The sequence below is a fragment of the Macrobrachium nipponense genome, chromosome 20, assembly GCF_015104395.2.
Source record: "Macrobrachium nipponense isolate FS-2020 chromosome 20, ASM1510439v2, whole genome shotgun sequence".
Classification (NCBI taxonomy): domain Eukaryota; kingdom Metazoa; phylum Arthropoda; class Malacostraca; order Decapoda; family Palaemonidae; genus Macrobrachium; species Macrobrachium nipponense.
The window spans coordinates 28,085,459-28,101,505 of record NC_061089.1 but is presented as its reverse complement, the minus strand read 5'-3'; the positions used below and the strand labels follow the sequence as shown (position 1 = coordinate 28,101,505).

General features: G+C 33.9%; 2 protein-coding genes across 7 annotated transcripts in view; one reads left to right on the top strand and one right to left on the bottom strand.

Annotated features, from left to right (window-relative positions):
- LOC135224019 (motile sperm domain-containing protein 1-like) overlaps positions 1 to 2,446 on the top strand; it is a 41,662-nt gene extending 39,216 nt beyond the window's left edge. For all 3 annotated transcript variants that reach the window (XM_064262944.1, XM_064262957.1, XM_064262951.1), the window contains exon 6: positions 1,971 to 2,446. In XM_064262944.1, coding sequence (XP_064119014.1) covers positions 1,971 to 2,005 — 35 coding nt within the window. In that variant the 3' untranslated portion in view covers positions 2,006 to 2,446. The remainder of the gene's footprint in view (positions 1 to 1,970) is intronic.
- A 3,141-nt stretch (positions 2,447 to 5,587) lies between these two features.
- Positions 5,588 to 16,047, bottom strand: part of LOC135223986 (molybdenum cofactor biosynthesis protein 1-like) — a 238,316-nt gene continuing 227,856 nt past the window's right edge. For 3 of the 4 annotated variants that reach the window (XM_064262916.1, XM_064262929.1, XM_064262910.1), the window contains 2 exons: positions 13,640 to 13,687; positions 5,588 to 10,567 (listed from right to left, as the gene is read on the bottom strand). In XM_064262916.1, the coding sequence (XP_064118986.1) occupies positions 9,690 to 10,567; positions 13,640 to 13,687 (926 nt within the window). In that variant the 3' untranslated portion in view covers positions 5,588 to 9,689. The remainder of the gene's footprint in view (positions 10,568 to 13,639; positions 13,688 to 16,047) is intronic. The other variant, XM_064262924.1, reaches the window with a different exon arrangement.

Below are 16,047 nucleotides of genomic sequence, written 5' to 3'. Positions count from 1 at the left end.
CGATCATTTTGATATATAATACATTGTAAAACAATAAAAGCAACACCGGAAAAATATTATCACAAAATGATGTACGAATTCGTAACGCGCGGACGCAAAAAAATATTTTTTTCAAAAATTCACCGTAAATCACAATATTGTTCTAGAGACTTCCAATTTGTTTCAAAATTAAGACAAATGATTGAATATTACGATACTGTAAGAGTTTTAGATTAGAATTGCAGATTTCGACCATTTCGGACGAGTTAAATTTGACCGAATGTCGAAATTTTAATATATATATACATATGCACATATTTCGAAGATGGAAAAAGCTACAACCTTCAATTATTTTTTATTGTATTCTTCATGAATTTGCGCACATTTTGATATATGAAACTCTATAAAATAAAAAGGCTAATATGAAAAGGAACAAATATTAGGATAATGCCATGTACGTATTTCGGAGACTTGCGGCCGCGAATCGGCGCGCGGAGTGAAGGTAAATATATTTTTCAAAAATTCACCATAAATCACAATATTGTTTTAGAGACTTCAAATTTGTTTCAAAATGAAGAAAAATGACGGAATATTACTAGGCCGTAAGAGTTTTAGCTTACAATTGCGTTTTTCAACTATTTCGGTAGAGTCAAATTTGACCGAACGTGGTTTTTTTTTCTATTTATCGTGATTTATATGCAAATATTTCGAAAAAAGAGAAAAGCTACAACCTTCAATCATTTTTAGTTGTATTCTACATGAAATTGCGCACATTTTCATATATAAAACTTTATGTAACAGCTAATTTTAAATGGTGCAAACATTTCAACAATCGCACAAAAAAATTCTGATTTTTTCGGAAGAGTTACCGCGCGAACGTAATTTTTTTTTTTTTCATAAATTCACCATAAATCGAAATATTGTGCTAGAGACTTCCAAGTCGTTGCAAAATGAAGGTAAATGATTGAATATTACTAGAATATAAGAGTTTTAGCTTACAATTGCGTTTTTCGACCATTTCGGTAGAGTCAAAGTTGACCGAAAGTTGAAATTTTTGCACTTAACGTTATTTATATGAAAATATTTCAAAACTGATAAAAGCTACAACCATGGGTTGTTTTTTGTTGTATTGTGCATGAAATTGCGCACATTTCCATATATAAAACTTTATGTAACGGCAAATTTAAAAGGGTGCAAACATTAGGACAATCGCACGAAAAAAATTTATCGGAAGAGTTATCGCACGAACGTAAGGAAAAAGTTTTTTCATAAATTCACCATAAATCGAAATATTGTGCTAGAGACGTCCAATTTGTTGCAAAATGAAGGCAAATGATTGAATATTACTATAATATAAGAATTTTAGCTTACAATTGCGTTTCTCGACCTTTTCTGTAGAGTCAAATTTGACCGAAGGTTGAAATTTTTGCACTTATCGTTATTTATATGAAAATATTTCAAAATTGATAAAAGCTACAATCATGAGTATTTTTTAGTTGTATTGTGCATGAAATTGCGCACATTTTCATATATAATACTTCATGTAAAGGATAATTTAAAATGGTGCAATAATTATGTCAAAGTGACGAAATAATTTCCGAGATGTGTCACTGATACTTTTTAGTGCGATAAGAAAGAAATTCGCGCTTGCGCGCCTGCGTAGCGATTGTAAACAAAACAACGCTTTGATCCGTGAACTCCCAGCATCCCCCAAGGCGCGTGATACAAAAGTTTTCGGCTGGTAGGCCTATAAGTATTTTTCCGCGAATTTTTAAAAAAACTTTTTTGAGCCGACGTATGATACGTCCAATCGGCATACGGGAGACATTTTGACTCGACGTTTAATACGTCCAATCGGCGTAAGAGGGATATTATTAATCATTTTAAGGCTTATGCTATGACAGTATATACATTTAAGCAAAATTAAATTCTTTAAGAGTTGCAAACTAAAGTATTGACTATTGTGTTGACATATAATTTATTTATTTCAGGGATGATTACATTGGCAATATTGAAACGTGGCTGACAAGACTTTTCATAAAAATTACATAAATGGCTGTTGGGGAAGATGAGGCTGTTAGACTCAGTACAGTATATATGCAACTCTTTGACTTTATGTTAAAATAAATAAAGACTTTTAACACTGAGCTTTTTCTGATTGCAGTAACATGTTTAATAATGCGCAGTTCATCCATAATTCAAGTATTCAGCTATTTAGTGTTGTGCAGTTCATCAGTAGAGCACTTTTTATATTGCATAATATCCATCAAGTAATGAACATAATTTAAGACATTTCAATTCATGTATTTTAGAAAAACTTTTGTCAATAGATCATGTATGATAAGAGAATCTAAGCTCATTTTTTATAATATAAATATTCTGTATAAAATATTATTTTTTACTTTTATGTCACAATGCTGTAAGAAATATCAGTTTCTATTATCATTAAAGATTTTTTAAATTCAAATATTGTTCTATAAAACTACCATATTCCCTCCTGTAACATCAGTGGTTATTTAATGTATTTAAAACAAGGATTTACAGTAAGTTTATATGGAACCAGCAATGATGCTGTGACATGGTTACTTGTGCCCTTTGCAGATCACTTTATCATTCCAGTCTGTAATTGCAATAGCCTTAGCTATAATAAATTTTGATCTTGAACACAGTCAAATCTAAGACACATCAACCATCCAGATTTGTTGTATGTCTGAAAAGGCAAAAGAAGCCAAAGTATAATGATCAGTGTGGTAAGTTTTCTCGGAAAACCTTGTCAGTTAAAAATTGAAGACCCAACCTCTGCAACTTTGGAGTCCCTCCAGTTTCATAAAGAGAGATCTGGGTGGTAGGTGCCAAACAGGGTCTTCATTTCATTTTAGAACACTATTACATAAAGATCCTTATGAGCATCAACAGGAATCTGCATTGGTGGAAACAGAAAAATCAGATGGAGACTAAATTAGCAGGTGGCATCCACTCATTTTACCAGGCATGCTATTGTTCATGTAGAGGACACAACGCACAATAGAGTTTATGTGGAAAACACAAAACACAATATAGTTGGGACACTCAAGAGCATAACCTGTTCGTGTTAGAATCTTTTAGTTACTTAGTCTGTCAATCCCTAAGCAGCAACCCTTCAAAGCACCAGACCCAGAACAGCCTACATTTACACCAATTTTAAGATGTTTATCTGTTATCATTTACTTAGATGAACTTAAAATATAACATCCTCATTCAGTAACCATTTTGGCTTGAATTGGCATTCCTGCACCAACATATATTCCTTAAGGGCCAAAAATATTTTCAAAGGGACGAGGCCTAAATGGATAAAGGTCGATACCTTCCAAATAGCACCAATAACAATATTGCGAATTTAAACTAAGTGACAGCTCAATTAATAATCAGTCATTTACCATACTTAAAGTTTTTAACCAGATGAATTTAATTCTGGAACTCCTTTCATTATCTGCTACACTTAAACAACAAGGACACTTTTCTGGAGATCTCTGCCCTAAGTGTAATCTGATTATTCCGAGACAAAATTTAGCTCCTGGTAACTACAGTAGAACCCCAGTCCTCAACAGTATTAGATCTTGACATAATCTGATTTTGATGCAAAATCTCTAGTAAATTTTACATCAGAACTCGAACAAAAACTGGAATCCAACCCAATGAACCATAAGATTTTTGTAAACAAAAGTGCTTTGGTCAGTTGTTGCTAGTTGTCATTGTTTAAAGCCAGCTCACACTGCTGCTATTCTTCTGAGCAAGTACAAGCTTGTACAGAAATATTTTCTTAGTTATTGTGGCATTCTGTACTGTATTTTGATCCAATCATGAGTCCCAAGACAGCCATTACAGACAACCAGAGGAGGAAAATGGTAAGAACCACAATTGAACTTGAGATTATTGAAAAGTATGAAAGAGGCATCTGTGTGACTGATTTTTAATATTTTAATAATTTACTGTAATAATTAGGCTTGTTTTTAAATGTTTCATTATTACCAGCAAGTTTTGTGTCTACACAGTACATTACATACTATACCTAGCCTAGCCTATGGCACATGGTCAACCATTGGTAATACAGCCGAATTAGACATAGCCCAGTTTTTTATACAGTATACATTTAAAAATAAAAAAAATTGAGACGTCTAATATGATATATTAACTCTGAAGTTATTTATAATAACAGCCACGCACATACTAAACACAATCGGAACGGGCAATGAACCAGGGTAAAGGCCAATAGAGGTCAACCACAACTCGCCCAGGCGGTTAAGAAAAAGACTGATGCAGTGGCGTAGGTGCGTGGTCTTTGACCACTCTTCACCTGATATACGCACGCCCAGATCTCACGATTCCTTGCTTTCATCTACGTTTTAACCATATCCAGCTAGGCGCTAGAAATGATCCTATTGTTAAGACCGAAAGTTTGTAGCTATGAAAAATACAAATTGTCTTAGAAAATTTGTCATTTTGTATAGAAAGGTAAGGACGGCAATCATGACTGGTACTGTAAGCAGACTATTTAAATTTGTGTTGAGGAAGTGTAGGAATACTCCTATGCTAGAAAGCCGAATCCTAGCGTAAAATCCTTGACTGCAACACGAACCTCTCATGTCTCGAACGCCCCGAAACACAAATTCTGAAATACTAAAACATTACCACATTCCCAGAAAATGTGTAACAGATAAAATCAAAGATAAATAAAACAATGTCATAATACAAATGTTTCAAAATATCTTCAATATAACAAATGTAAAATGGTAAAGAAGAAAATGTACCTGGTCCTTCTCTCCCTGAAGGGGCAATATCCTCTTGGGAGACAGAGCAGCATTACACATAATACAGCCAATGATGAAACAGGAAAAGGCATGAAGCACAACTACGGTAATTTGCATCTGTCCCAGAGGGGCTGACTAAAAATGTTGACGCTCACGGGACTCATGAGCTGGATCAATATGAAACAAACCACGGGCTTTGGGTAAGAAAGAAAGAAAAAAAAAAAAAAAACTTGGGAGGAGGAAAGCAAAGCGAATTAAAGAAAGACTGGCGAGTCACAAAGTTCCAAGCCCCTTTGGAGACCAGCTTCCACCTTGTATATACACAAGTTGCCAGATGCCAGATTTCTTGCTTTACAATCTTTGATTGTTTTTGGTTTCCAGCTGGCGCTGGAAGATTATCCTATTGTTAAGACCAAAGGTTTGTTCCGCATATGAACAAAGGCAAGATTAGGGTAATAACAGGTGGTCAAGACTGGATTATGTAATCCATTTTCAGTTATTTCTTATGGCAAAAATGAACTGAATCACATTATGACACTTTTTCTGGAACAGATTAGCGTCGAGGTCCGAGGTTCTACTGTACTCAAATAGCAGTGCTGATAAGGTTTGCCTTTATAAAATATGTATAGTTCAAAGCAACAAGAGCATGGCATTTTCTACAGGATTTTGCTTTTATATTGAAGTTAACAACAGTACCAAAACCAAGTTTGAAAATTAAAAACCAAAAAGTTTTCAAAGAACAAACTCCTTATACTTTAAAATATAAAAATTTATAAGTCTTTAATTAAAAACAGAACTAAAATTTGAAATAAAATACCAAGTTGAAACAATAACTCACAGTATATAATTTATTGATAAAATTTATAACAAAATCTAATAACCAGTATTACATATTGTTTAACACTGCCTCTACTTTTTGGTAGTCTATTACTGGCACTAACAATTCAGTAAATATTTACAGTCAATAATCACTAAAAGTAAATAACTTTATCATATCAAGTCATGGTAGATTGCCACTTTGCTTAAAATTTATAAAAATAGATTAAGATATATTACCTGAGACTAGAGCACTGGTAATTCATACTGGAATCATTGTATGAAGATTTTCAAATTTTCAACAGTCACTTATTTGACCATAAAGCATTAAAATCTAATAGGTAGTTACATTTAATTCACAAAAAATTCCTATAGCAGCCCACTAATCACACCAAATTTTATATCGATACAGCCACTTTCTCATTTTACACTTCATAAAATCATCTAACATGAGTTCAATTTAAGACATAACCTGTTACAATGAATGGAAACTAGCCTGAGAAGCGCCTTTATAAGGCTCACAGCCCGAGAAGACCCTTTATAAGGCTCAGAGGTCTGGATAAACTAATCCTTTATATAATAGTAATACAATGCATGAAGTACAGTATTACCTTTACCAATCAATTAGACAGTCAAGGGCTGAACCTTTAAGGACTATCATCTATAAAAAGCAAAGTTAGCAGCTAAATTATATAAACTAAAAAGAGTACTATAATACATGCAGCATAGAAATGGATTACCGTAAATACTCAACTTATCACAACACCATATAGCAGGCATCACCATTTAACCAAAATATGAAAGATATGCCACTGATAACATCCATTGCATGCATTCACATATAGAAAAAGAAAAAAGGGCAAAAAATAAGGATGGGAAACGATTAAAGTCAGTATACATATGAATACATTGAGGGCCATAAACATGAAACATGAAAGTAGACCGATTGCACCAACATTTGTAACTATTATTCTTATACCACTTTTGATGTCATGCTTTTTTTAAATTTTGAAGTAAAGTCTTGCTCAATTGTCTGAACACATCCTAAAGAGAAAGGAAAAACATTGGATATACAGAAAGGCAGATGAGCTAATGCTACTTAACTTAAGCATCCTTCCTAGGTGTGTGTGAAGGCCTATCAGAGATGGCGTTAAATCTCCATAAAGCAGTAGCCCTGTTGTCAAACATTTTTTTTAGTAGCTCCTTTTTTTGTTGTGACTTTAACTTACATTCCGGCTGTGTGCTTTACAACATCTGACTGAATTTCAACTCTGTAGTCTTCTGTAAACTTGCACTCAAGTATTAACCTGACATGCTGTCAGCCACTTACTACCAACTCTATCTTCTGCATTTAAATATTTTTAGAAAAATTGGAATATTACTGGAAATGTTTTGACACTTTTTTTTTTTTTTACTTCCAAATGGGAACAATTTTATGTCATACCATGTGATTTTTCAATATCTATGGTTCCTACATCCTAAAATTCAATAATGAAGAAACTCACCACATGAAATGAAAAACAATTTTCTTACTCTTTAAAATAAGATAAATCTTTAATCAATTTTTATTTATCATAACTACAAACCTAAAGTCTTTACGTACGGAATAATCTCTCAGTGCTAGCTGGATCCAGTTAAAAAAAACAAAGTGGGTGACAGCAGGGTGATATCTAAATTTACTGTCAAGTAATGCTTTTTTTGTGCAGCAATATTTGCGAAATAATTTGTTCTCGTATATACTTTGGCACCTATGAAACAAAAGTTATCTTAATAGATATCTTGGTGGTATGCAGCATTTAACAATGTTACACTCATGGAAAATATGGGACTGAGGTATATCCTTTGGAGAGCAATACCAGCAGTATCCTTGACAACTAAATTATACAAATTTTTTAGCCCATTAGCAGAGGACTACAAACAAATATTCAACATCATTCTCATCATCTTCTTACCTAAATTTCATTGGAGTATTCACAATGATTGGCAAATGCAATTCATTTTAGAGATGTTCACTACATCTTTTCCTCAAGGAAGTGTGTGCATACTATTGGCAAATGCCTTCCCAAAATAAAATACAAACTACTATAGATTTCATTGTAAAAGCTTATGGAAATGGGAAGTGAGAAAACTTGAATGGTGGACAGAAATGCTCAAGAGTGGAGAAATCCATGAGTATGCAAGCATTCCAATGCAACTGCATGTTAGGTGTACATGGAAAAACTAAATCAATGAAGATAATGGATGAAAAATTGATTCTATAAAAATATCAGATGTACTCTGAGCCCTTCTATTTTTACTGGCCTTTAAGATTTAAATTAGAAGTCTGACTCTGAAATTTTTTTAATAAATTTGTATTTTTCACAGCTAACAAACCTGAGGTTTAGTTTTGATGTACCAAATGCTTAATCTATAAAGGCTACAAATCTATCTGCAGGCTGACAAAATCTTTGCATTTAGGAAAGGAAACTATATAAAATTTATTTAATGTGATACTACCACTGTACTATAATTCCAAAACCTTTTAGCAATAGCTTTAGAAATTAAGAAGACTTACTTGCAATTATCCATTCGCTGCATGCCTCTCCAGTCAATTTAGGTGAAATGTGTCTGCTTTGGCTTCTTGCTCTTTTGAAACAATGTTTTTACAATTTAAAACAATTTCTTTTACTAACTAATTAATTTTAAATAGCCATACTTCCATGCCAACTCTCTAGTCACACCATCTTGTTACTTCCCGTGACAAAAGACACTGTGCATGTAAGTTTATTTGACACCTATTCAAGTAAAGAAATGCTGATTTTTTCCCTAATTTTTAACATCATGAAAATATATTAGTACTCAAATACCGAAATAATAACTGTTAGTATCTTTGTAACATGTAAATAAGACAAATATAATGTACTGTCTTAAACCCTCAAGGATTAACAGAACTTAACAACTTAATACTTCTGCCATCAATCATCATAAGCTTATTAAGGCATCTGTAACTTTCAGAATATAAAACTCCTCACAACCCTTTTCAATAATTTCTATATAAACTAATTTAACCATTTTGTTACTATAATACTCAACTTCTAAGTATGATTCTAAGTATGAGATACATACTCTTACCGGATTACATAATGGATTTTGTCCCTTTTTCTTCTTTAGAAAGCTGTAAATTGAGAATCAAATGATCAAATATCTTTCCACTAATAAAGCATTCCATACACCAATCCATAAAATACTCAACTTAACACTCACAGACTTGATGACTATCCTTACTTAAATTATCTGTAACAACTTAACTAAAACAGAAGTCTAATTTCTGGCGTCTTGGTCATAGGGTTTGCTCATAAACCATGGATGAAAATCAAAAGAAGACAACTATGAAATCAGAAAACTTATCTGTAAGTGCTCTACCATGGATGAAGGTTAAGGAGGAAGATAAAGACTTGGGGATGAAGGGGTACTGCATTATTTATATTAGTTGAAAATTGCCCCATTTTCAAATGTGGACGGATTGATGGTTTGGATTATTTTAAGAATTTTACAATGATAGTCTACATTATTTTAGGGATTTTAGAATCGTAAATCCCATCACATCAGGTAAACTAACTGAATACTAAAGCAATGATATGCAAGTGTGTTTGTATATAAGGTAACAATAGTTTTGCATCTGTATAAAATATTGAAGAAAAAAAAAACAATTACAGCACCAACCTTACAAGGTACTAAAAGTATAATAAAAATTTATACTGTCAAAACTGCTAAACCACTTTGATTTGCCATTCACAAATGATCATAAAGTATTTCTAGTTATTAATTCATTAAAAATGTCTAGACCAAGTGGCTTTACTATAATTCAGCCATTGAGCTGATCCGATTAGATCCAATCAAAGCTTATTTTATGTACAATAAAAAAATTACACAAGAGCACCATTAATGTCTTATAAATCACATTTCTAAAGCATACAGATAATATACTCTATACATACCTAAAAATGAGCAATATGTGATTCTTTTTCCAGCATTACTATTATCATGCTGTAATGTAGGTAGATATCAGGCTAAAAAAAATATTGCAGTCTAAATACATGTTATCAATCAAGATTAAAAAATTCTTGTTTATTTACAGTAGTAATCTTGTTTTCCTCCAGTTTTACTCAATAAGCAAATACCTGAGATCACAATTTCATGACTCACAGCCTTACACATGTCATATACAGTGAGTGCTGCTACTGATGCTGCTGTGAGCGCTTCCATTTCAACACCTGTCCGTCCTGATGTTGAAGCACTTGTCTTAATGGAAACAAAAAATTCTCTTCCATCTTCAACTTTCTCTTGTAAGCTAAGCTGTACTTCTACATGATCTACTTGTAAAGGATGGCATAGGGGAATTAATTCCGAGGTCTTCTTGGCTGCCATAATGCCTGCAATCCTTGCAACCCCAAGAACATCACCTTTCTTCATTTTATTTTCTTTAACTAAATGAAAAGCTTCAGCTCCTAAGTAAACCTCAGCCTTTGCTTCTGCTTTTCTTCTAGTTACTTGCTTCCCAGCCACATCAACCATTTGTGCTTCACCCTTTGCATCTACATGACTTAACGTTGGTGCACTCTCTGCAATATCACCTGTAGTTGATAAAATTTCAGAGGTTGGTAAAATTTCAGAGATGTTTGACACTGCTTCATTTGAAGCACCTTCCATGTATGATTCACCAAACTTCTTCCAAAAATTGTTGTTGTGATTAAATTCCGCTGTCAAAGCATGTTCAGAGCTAAAATATTTGTCTACTTTATCAAGAGGATTGCAACTGCTCTGCAGCTTGTCTGGCCCATTTGGTTGGGAATATATTTCATTACTAGAAGATGAAGAATCGCCCTTTCTAAACAAATGTGTAGTGTGCAATGAGACGCTGTTATATATAAAAGTATTTGACCTAATATATAACAAAAAGGAGTTAAGCTGTAATCCACGATGGTTGCGCAGAGAAGTCCCTTTACCTGCCAAAATAAAAGTAAAAATATCAATACTGTAGAAAAAAAAAGCATAATCATGTTACGCACTTTACCAGTCCAATTGTGCAAATTACAGAAAAAACATTGCAAAATACAGTGGAACCTCAGTGTACAAATGCCTCTCATTACAAATAATCCAGTTCATGAGCAAAAGTTTGCTACAAAATCCATGAGACACTTGTTCAGACCTGTATGGGTCAGGCATGTTGGTTCTACAAAGCAAGAGTTGAAAACAAAGAAGGCTTACATCAGTTTGGACACATATCTCACTCGGTGAATATTCATGCAAGAATCCTTTGAACAATGTATAGTTTTTGTTTTTTGGTTCCTTGACAAATATATAACCCATCAAGGCTGCCAGGAAAGTCTTTTATAAAGATGAACCAAAAAAGAAAGTGGTAAGGATGATGACTGATCTGACAAAGTGCTGAAGACGAAGACAAAATACAAGTGGCTGATCTTACAAAGTTGTACGTACATGAAATCAATTTTGACAAACAAAGTGATTAAGAGGGATAATGTTGCAAAAGGTTTAATAGTGATAAAATAGAAAAGAACACAAGCATTTGATATTTAAAAGTTACTGAAAGTCTGGATAAACAAGACACCAAGGTCATTCAACTCTGAAACGGAAATTGACAGTAGTAAAAGGTTTGAAAGGTGTTACAGGAGGAAAACCTCGCAGTTGCACTATGAAACAACTGTTAGGAGAGGGTGGACAGTAAGGTAGAAGAAAGAGAATATGAACGGAGGTACAGTAAAAGGTATGAAAGTGGTTGTAGCTATGGGCCGAATAGACACTGCAAGGAACCTGAAGTAATGCCTACATTGGACCAAATGAGGTGCACTGATGGCACTACTCTTCTACGGGGTCTGCCTAGAGTAAATTGTGGCTCAATTGTTTTCCAAAACTTTGAGGGGTTTGGGACTGAAGATGTGCCTGTTGTGAGGGAAAGTGTCTCTGGGCAAGACATTGGACTTGGAGGTAGACAGTGATATGGAGGAGATGACAGAGGAAGCCAGCACTGGACTTGCCACCAGACCTAGTCAACTTTTACTTTCTCTTGAAAAAAAAGAAAAAAACGGCACAAATCAACTGGCTTGGAAGGAGACCAAAGCAATAGCGTCTTACTCTCCAAGTTGGTTAAAAAAAGACTAAAGACTCACGAGGTAGTGTGTGGTCTCTGACCAGCTATCACCTCATACGCACAGGAGTTAGGAGTTGCCAGATCTTACAGATTCCTTGCTTACGATCTTTTATTGTGTTTAACCGGTTACCAGCTGGAGCTCGGAAAATATCCTATTGTTAAGACCAAAGGTTTGTTCTGCATATGAGCAAATAGAAACAACAGATAGCCAAGGAAATTTCCTCATGAGAGGAGGAGGCAGGAATGGATATCCTTTCCTCTTTAATCGAGCAAATGTGAGGGGTATGGGAAAGCCTGCAGTTTTGTTGAATCATCCACATGAATCTGTAGTCACCCATAGCTTAAAACAGTTTTATTGACAATGTTATGTCTCACTTACACAAATTGTAAAATGCATACAAAAAAAGTTCTTAATGAGACAGAAACCCATTGAGCCACAACCCAGTCCTAGTGGTATGCTTACAAAGCTACCTACAAGACAAAGTACCGCAAAAACTTCCTGACCTGAAGTTTTTACGGAAGGGGACTCTGCTTCAAAATAATAATCCCTCTCCTCCTCCCTCCACCTCACCATCTTCCATACTGTAACAGGAGACTTCAATGAAGATTAACTGATGATATCTACTCATTCTTTCTTTTTTCTTTTATATATATTTCTTGATGTATTTTGCAGGTAACACTAGTTATGCTGTATAAATTATATATATTCATTTTAGATTTTTAGGTGTGCAGGAAGGACTGACTGGATTTACTGTATTTTTTACAGAAAAACTTTTGGCAGTTTACAAATAATAAGTTTTAGACTTATATTTTTGGGATAGATTACATTTGTGAACCAAGGTTCTACTGTAATTAAAATGGCACTAAAAGGTAAGAAAAGGGTTAGATGCAGTTGAAATACAATATACATGTACTTGCATTATGTATAAAACATTTACACAAGCTGCTGGTTACATTATTTATATAGGGCATGTACTAATTTCATGGGAATTTATAACTGAATGGTATAATCTTTTTTTTTTTTTACTTTACCTGTTGTCAAAGTAAAGCAAATTATTTATTAGTTTTCACATAATAAAAACACTTCCTGTCCTCATAGCTGTAAAGCAACTGTCTAGCTGTTCGGATAAAATTTTGGTGTATCTGTACTAAAATCTATTTGAGTGACGTATGAAAAGAAAACAGAAAATATAGTTAAATACAAGAATTTCTGTTAAATCCCACAATCAGGTATTTTAAGGCTAATGTATTTTGTGGGTTAGTGAAAATTTTGACAAACTGTTACAAAAACAAGCTCACTATTAAAAATAGTTGAGCATACTGTATTATAAAAAGGATGACAACTACAAAGCCATTCAGTTTCAAATTCCTTTATACAAATCACTGAATATTTGTTTTGCCTTTATATTTTTGGACAGAATGAAATAATAATATAAATATAAAATTTCAATATATAGCGTTGACTATATAATTTAGTCTAAAGGCCAAGCACTAGGACCTATGAGGTCATTCAGTGCTGAAATGGAGATTGACAGTAAACGGTTTGAAAGGTGTAATAGGAGGAAAACCTTGCAGTAAGAAGAGAGAATATGAAAGGAGGTACAGTAAAAGGAACAAAAGTGGTTGCAGCTAGGGGCCGAAGGCATGTTGCAAAGAACCTTAAGTAATGTCTACAGTGCACTACATGAGGTCCACTGATGGCACTAACTTCCTACTGGGACTTTCAATATATTTTTGACAGACAGGCACACCTGAGAGGTGTGGCTTTCTTCTAACCTACCCAGTGTCAAGGCAAGGGTCTTATACAAATAATTAATATAAAATATACAGTATAAGCATGCATATGATATATAAAGTAAATACATGCAATAATAATACATACTGTTTAGTGAATCGCTTAGTCACCCACCAATTAATATCATTGGTCGATTCTTTAACTTGGCCAGATTCAGCATACCTGTAATAGGAAATGCAAAATAATTACTTACCATGAGACTTATAACCTAATTTTCATGTTCCACATGGCATTTACTGAAAACTCTACAGCTAATTATAGGTATTATTGGTCAATTACATTTCTGTATTATAAATGAAAACAATTTATAAAGGAATAAATGCTCAATTAAGTAAATTTTGCTAAACTGACCTCCATAAGAATATTGTAGGAAACAAAATTATTTTGAATATTTAAAGATTTTTGTAAACAATATAACAGTACTGTGTATGTACAGGACTGATATGATACTCAACACTTAAAACCTCTAAAAGTTTGAGCAAAAGGCAAAATTTACACATGAAAAATAAGGTTTGAGCAAAATCTCCGCCATCTCACTTTCACAACTTGATTGGTATTTTTTGGTATGCCATCTTCAAAATTTTAAAACTGCACTACTTTCCTTTGTGTCACTCACCTAAACTCAAATCATAAGAACCCCTTTTTTTCCAAGTATAGTGACTCTAAATATAGGCTAATGTTTACCCAGAGTGTAGATTACCAGTGCCTGTACCTAGCAAAACTCTAAAATACTTATTACTGGTATGTATTTATTTAGTACTACTCAACTATCCTTTTTATTAATACTGTTGTTATTTTTACTGTGAAATACCACATAACTAGTATCATGTTGCCTAATACATATCTGAATTCGCTGGTTGTATGAAAGCTATCCTTATAAAATGCCATAGACAGTCCACAGCTAATGGTGGGGGTTCTATTCGCGACAGAGTACCACTAACCGAAAATTGCTGATAACTATGGTAATAAATGGCATTTATATGTTGTAAGCCCCAACAAACTGTTTATTGGTGCAGTTAACCGCTTATTGGTCATTAAACCGCTTACTGATGCCAATAAACTGCTTACCATCACTGACAATCTGGTTAACGACGATGTTAGCCAAGTGCTATAAAACCAGAAAACCACCAATATGCAAGGACTGTCTGTACAACAATAATTACCAATTTTTCAGTTTTATTTTCAAATTTCTATCATCTTATACCAAACATTATCCTGCACTCACCTAACTCTAATAGTAGTGTGAAGAGTGTTTAAATCCACAAAAACAGCTGATGACATGCATACACTGATGTAATACACAAAAGACACAAACTTTTGTATTTGCTTGGATCTGAGAGAGAGAGAGAGAGAGAGAGAGAGAGAGAGAGAGAGAGAGAGAGAGAGAGAGAGAGAGAGAGAGAGAGAGAGAGAGAGAATTTACTTAATGCAATGTATACATGTATATATTCACAGGCAGGCTAGCCTCCAGGAAAGGCTTACACATCAACTTTACCTAACAAAAACACAATCATGTATGTAACTTTGATTGAACTTGCTGAAAATCTTGTTGCAATACCTGTACACAAAAGCTTACTGAAAATTTCATTTCCATACACAAGCTTTTAGATTATTTCTTATTTTGAATAAATAATTTTGTTTTGAGTCTTCATTTTGCTTGCAAATGTAAGCACTCACAAATTGACTGTCACTGTTATTTAACCAATGGAGGCAGAGGAGATGGAGGGGTGCATTATAAAATATTTCTGCCATATCTATCATGATTTCTTTCTTTTGTAAACTACAAAAGAATTATTACACACACTTTTTCTGCTGTCTTGGATGCCTGCTTAATCCAAGTTTTTGCTGCCCTTCTATAGCTATAACTCCTGATTTCATTTAATTTTAACATGTGAACAAATAAAAATTTTCTTCTTAATATTCATTTCTTAAAATGGTGAGAAGGGAGGTCTCATAAGTCTATGGGTCTTGTATGCCTTCATATGGTAATACACTCCCAGGGTTAAAGTACTGGTCATGATTTATTTATCCCAAAATCTTTAGTTCACATGTGAAGGTAGATCATTCCTTAACCCTTTAACCGTTTAGTACGTATATATACGTAGCACGCCAACGCTACCTGGGCCGTTAAGTACGTATATATACGGAGAGCAGATGTTTTGACCGTGACGTTTGGTCCGTATATATACGATTGATTTTTCCTACCTTTCTTTCAAGGTAAATCCTCTATAATGTATTCTCTCTAGGTCCGAGGAAGTGTTGATGACCTTATCCAAACAAAAACACTTCCTCCCGAACCCCTTTTTATCATAATTTTCCTGATTTTGTATATCTAAAGCAGGAATTCGCCAATCACTTGGCTGAGTCGCTATGTAGCGAGAGAACGCGCTGCTGGCTGGTCGTTCATTTACACGGAATTTTGGTCTTTCAACGCAGGGGGTAAAAGGGCTATAATCCTTTCTAAGCCAACTTAGCATTGGCCGTGAGTTGTTTTCATCTGTTTTTCTTTTCCAACTCTAGCG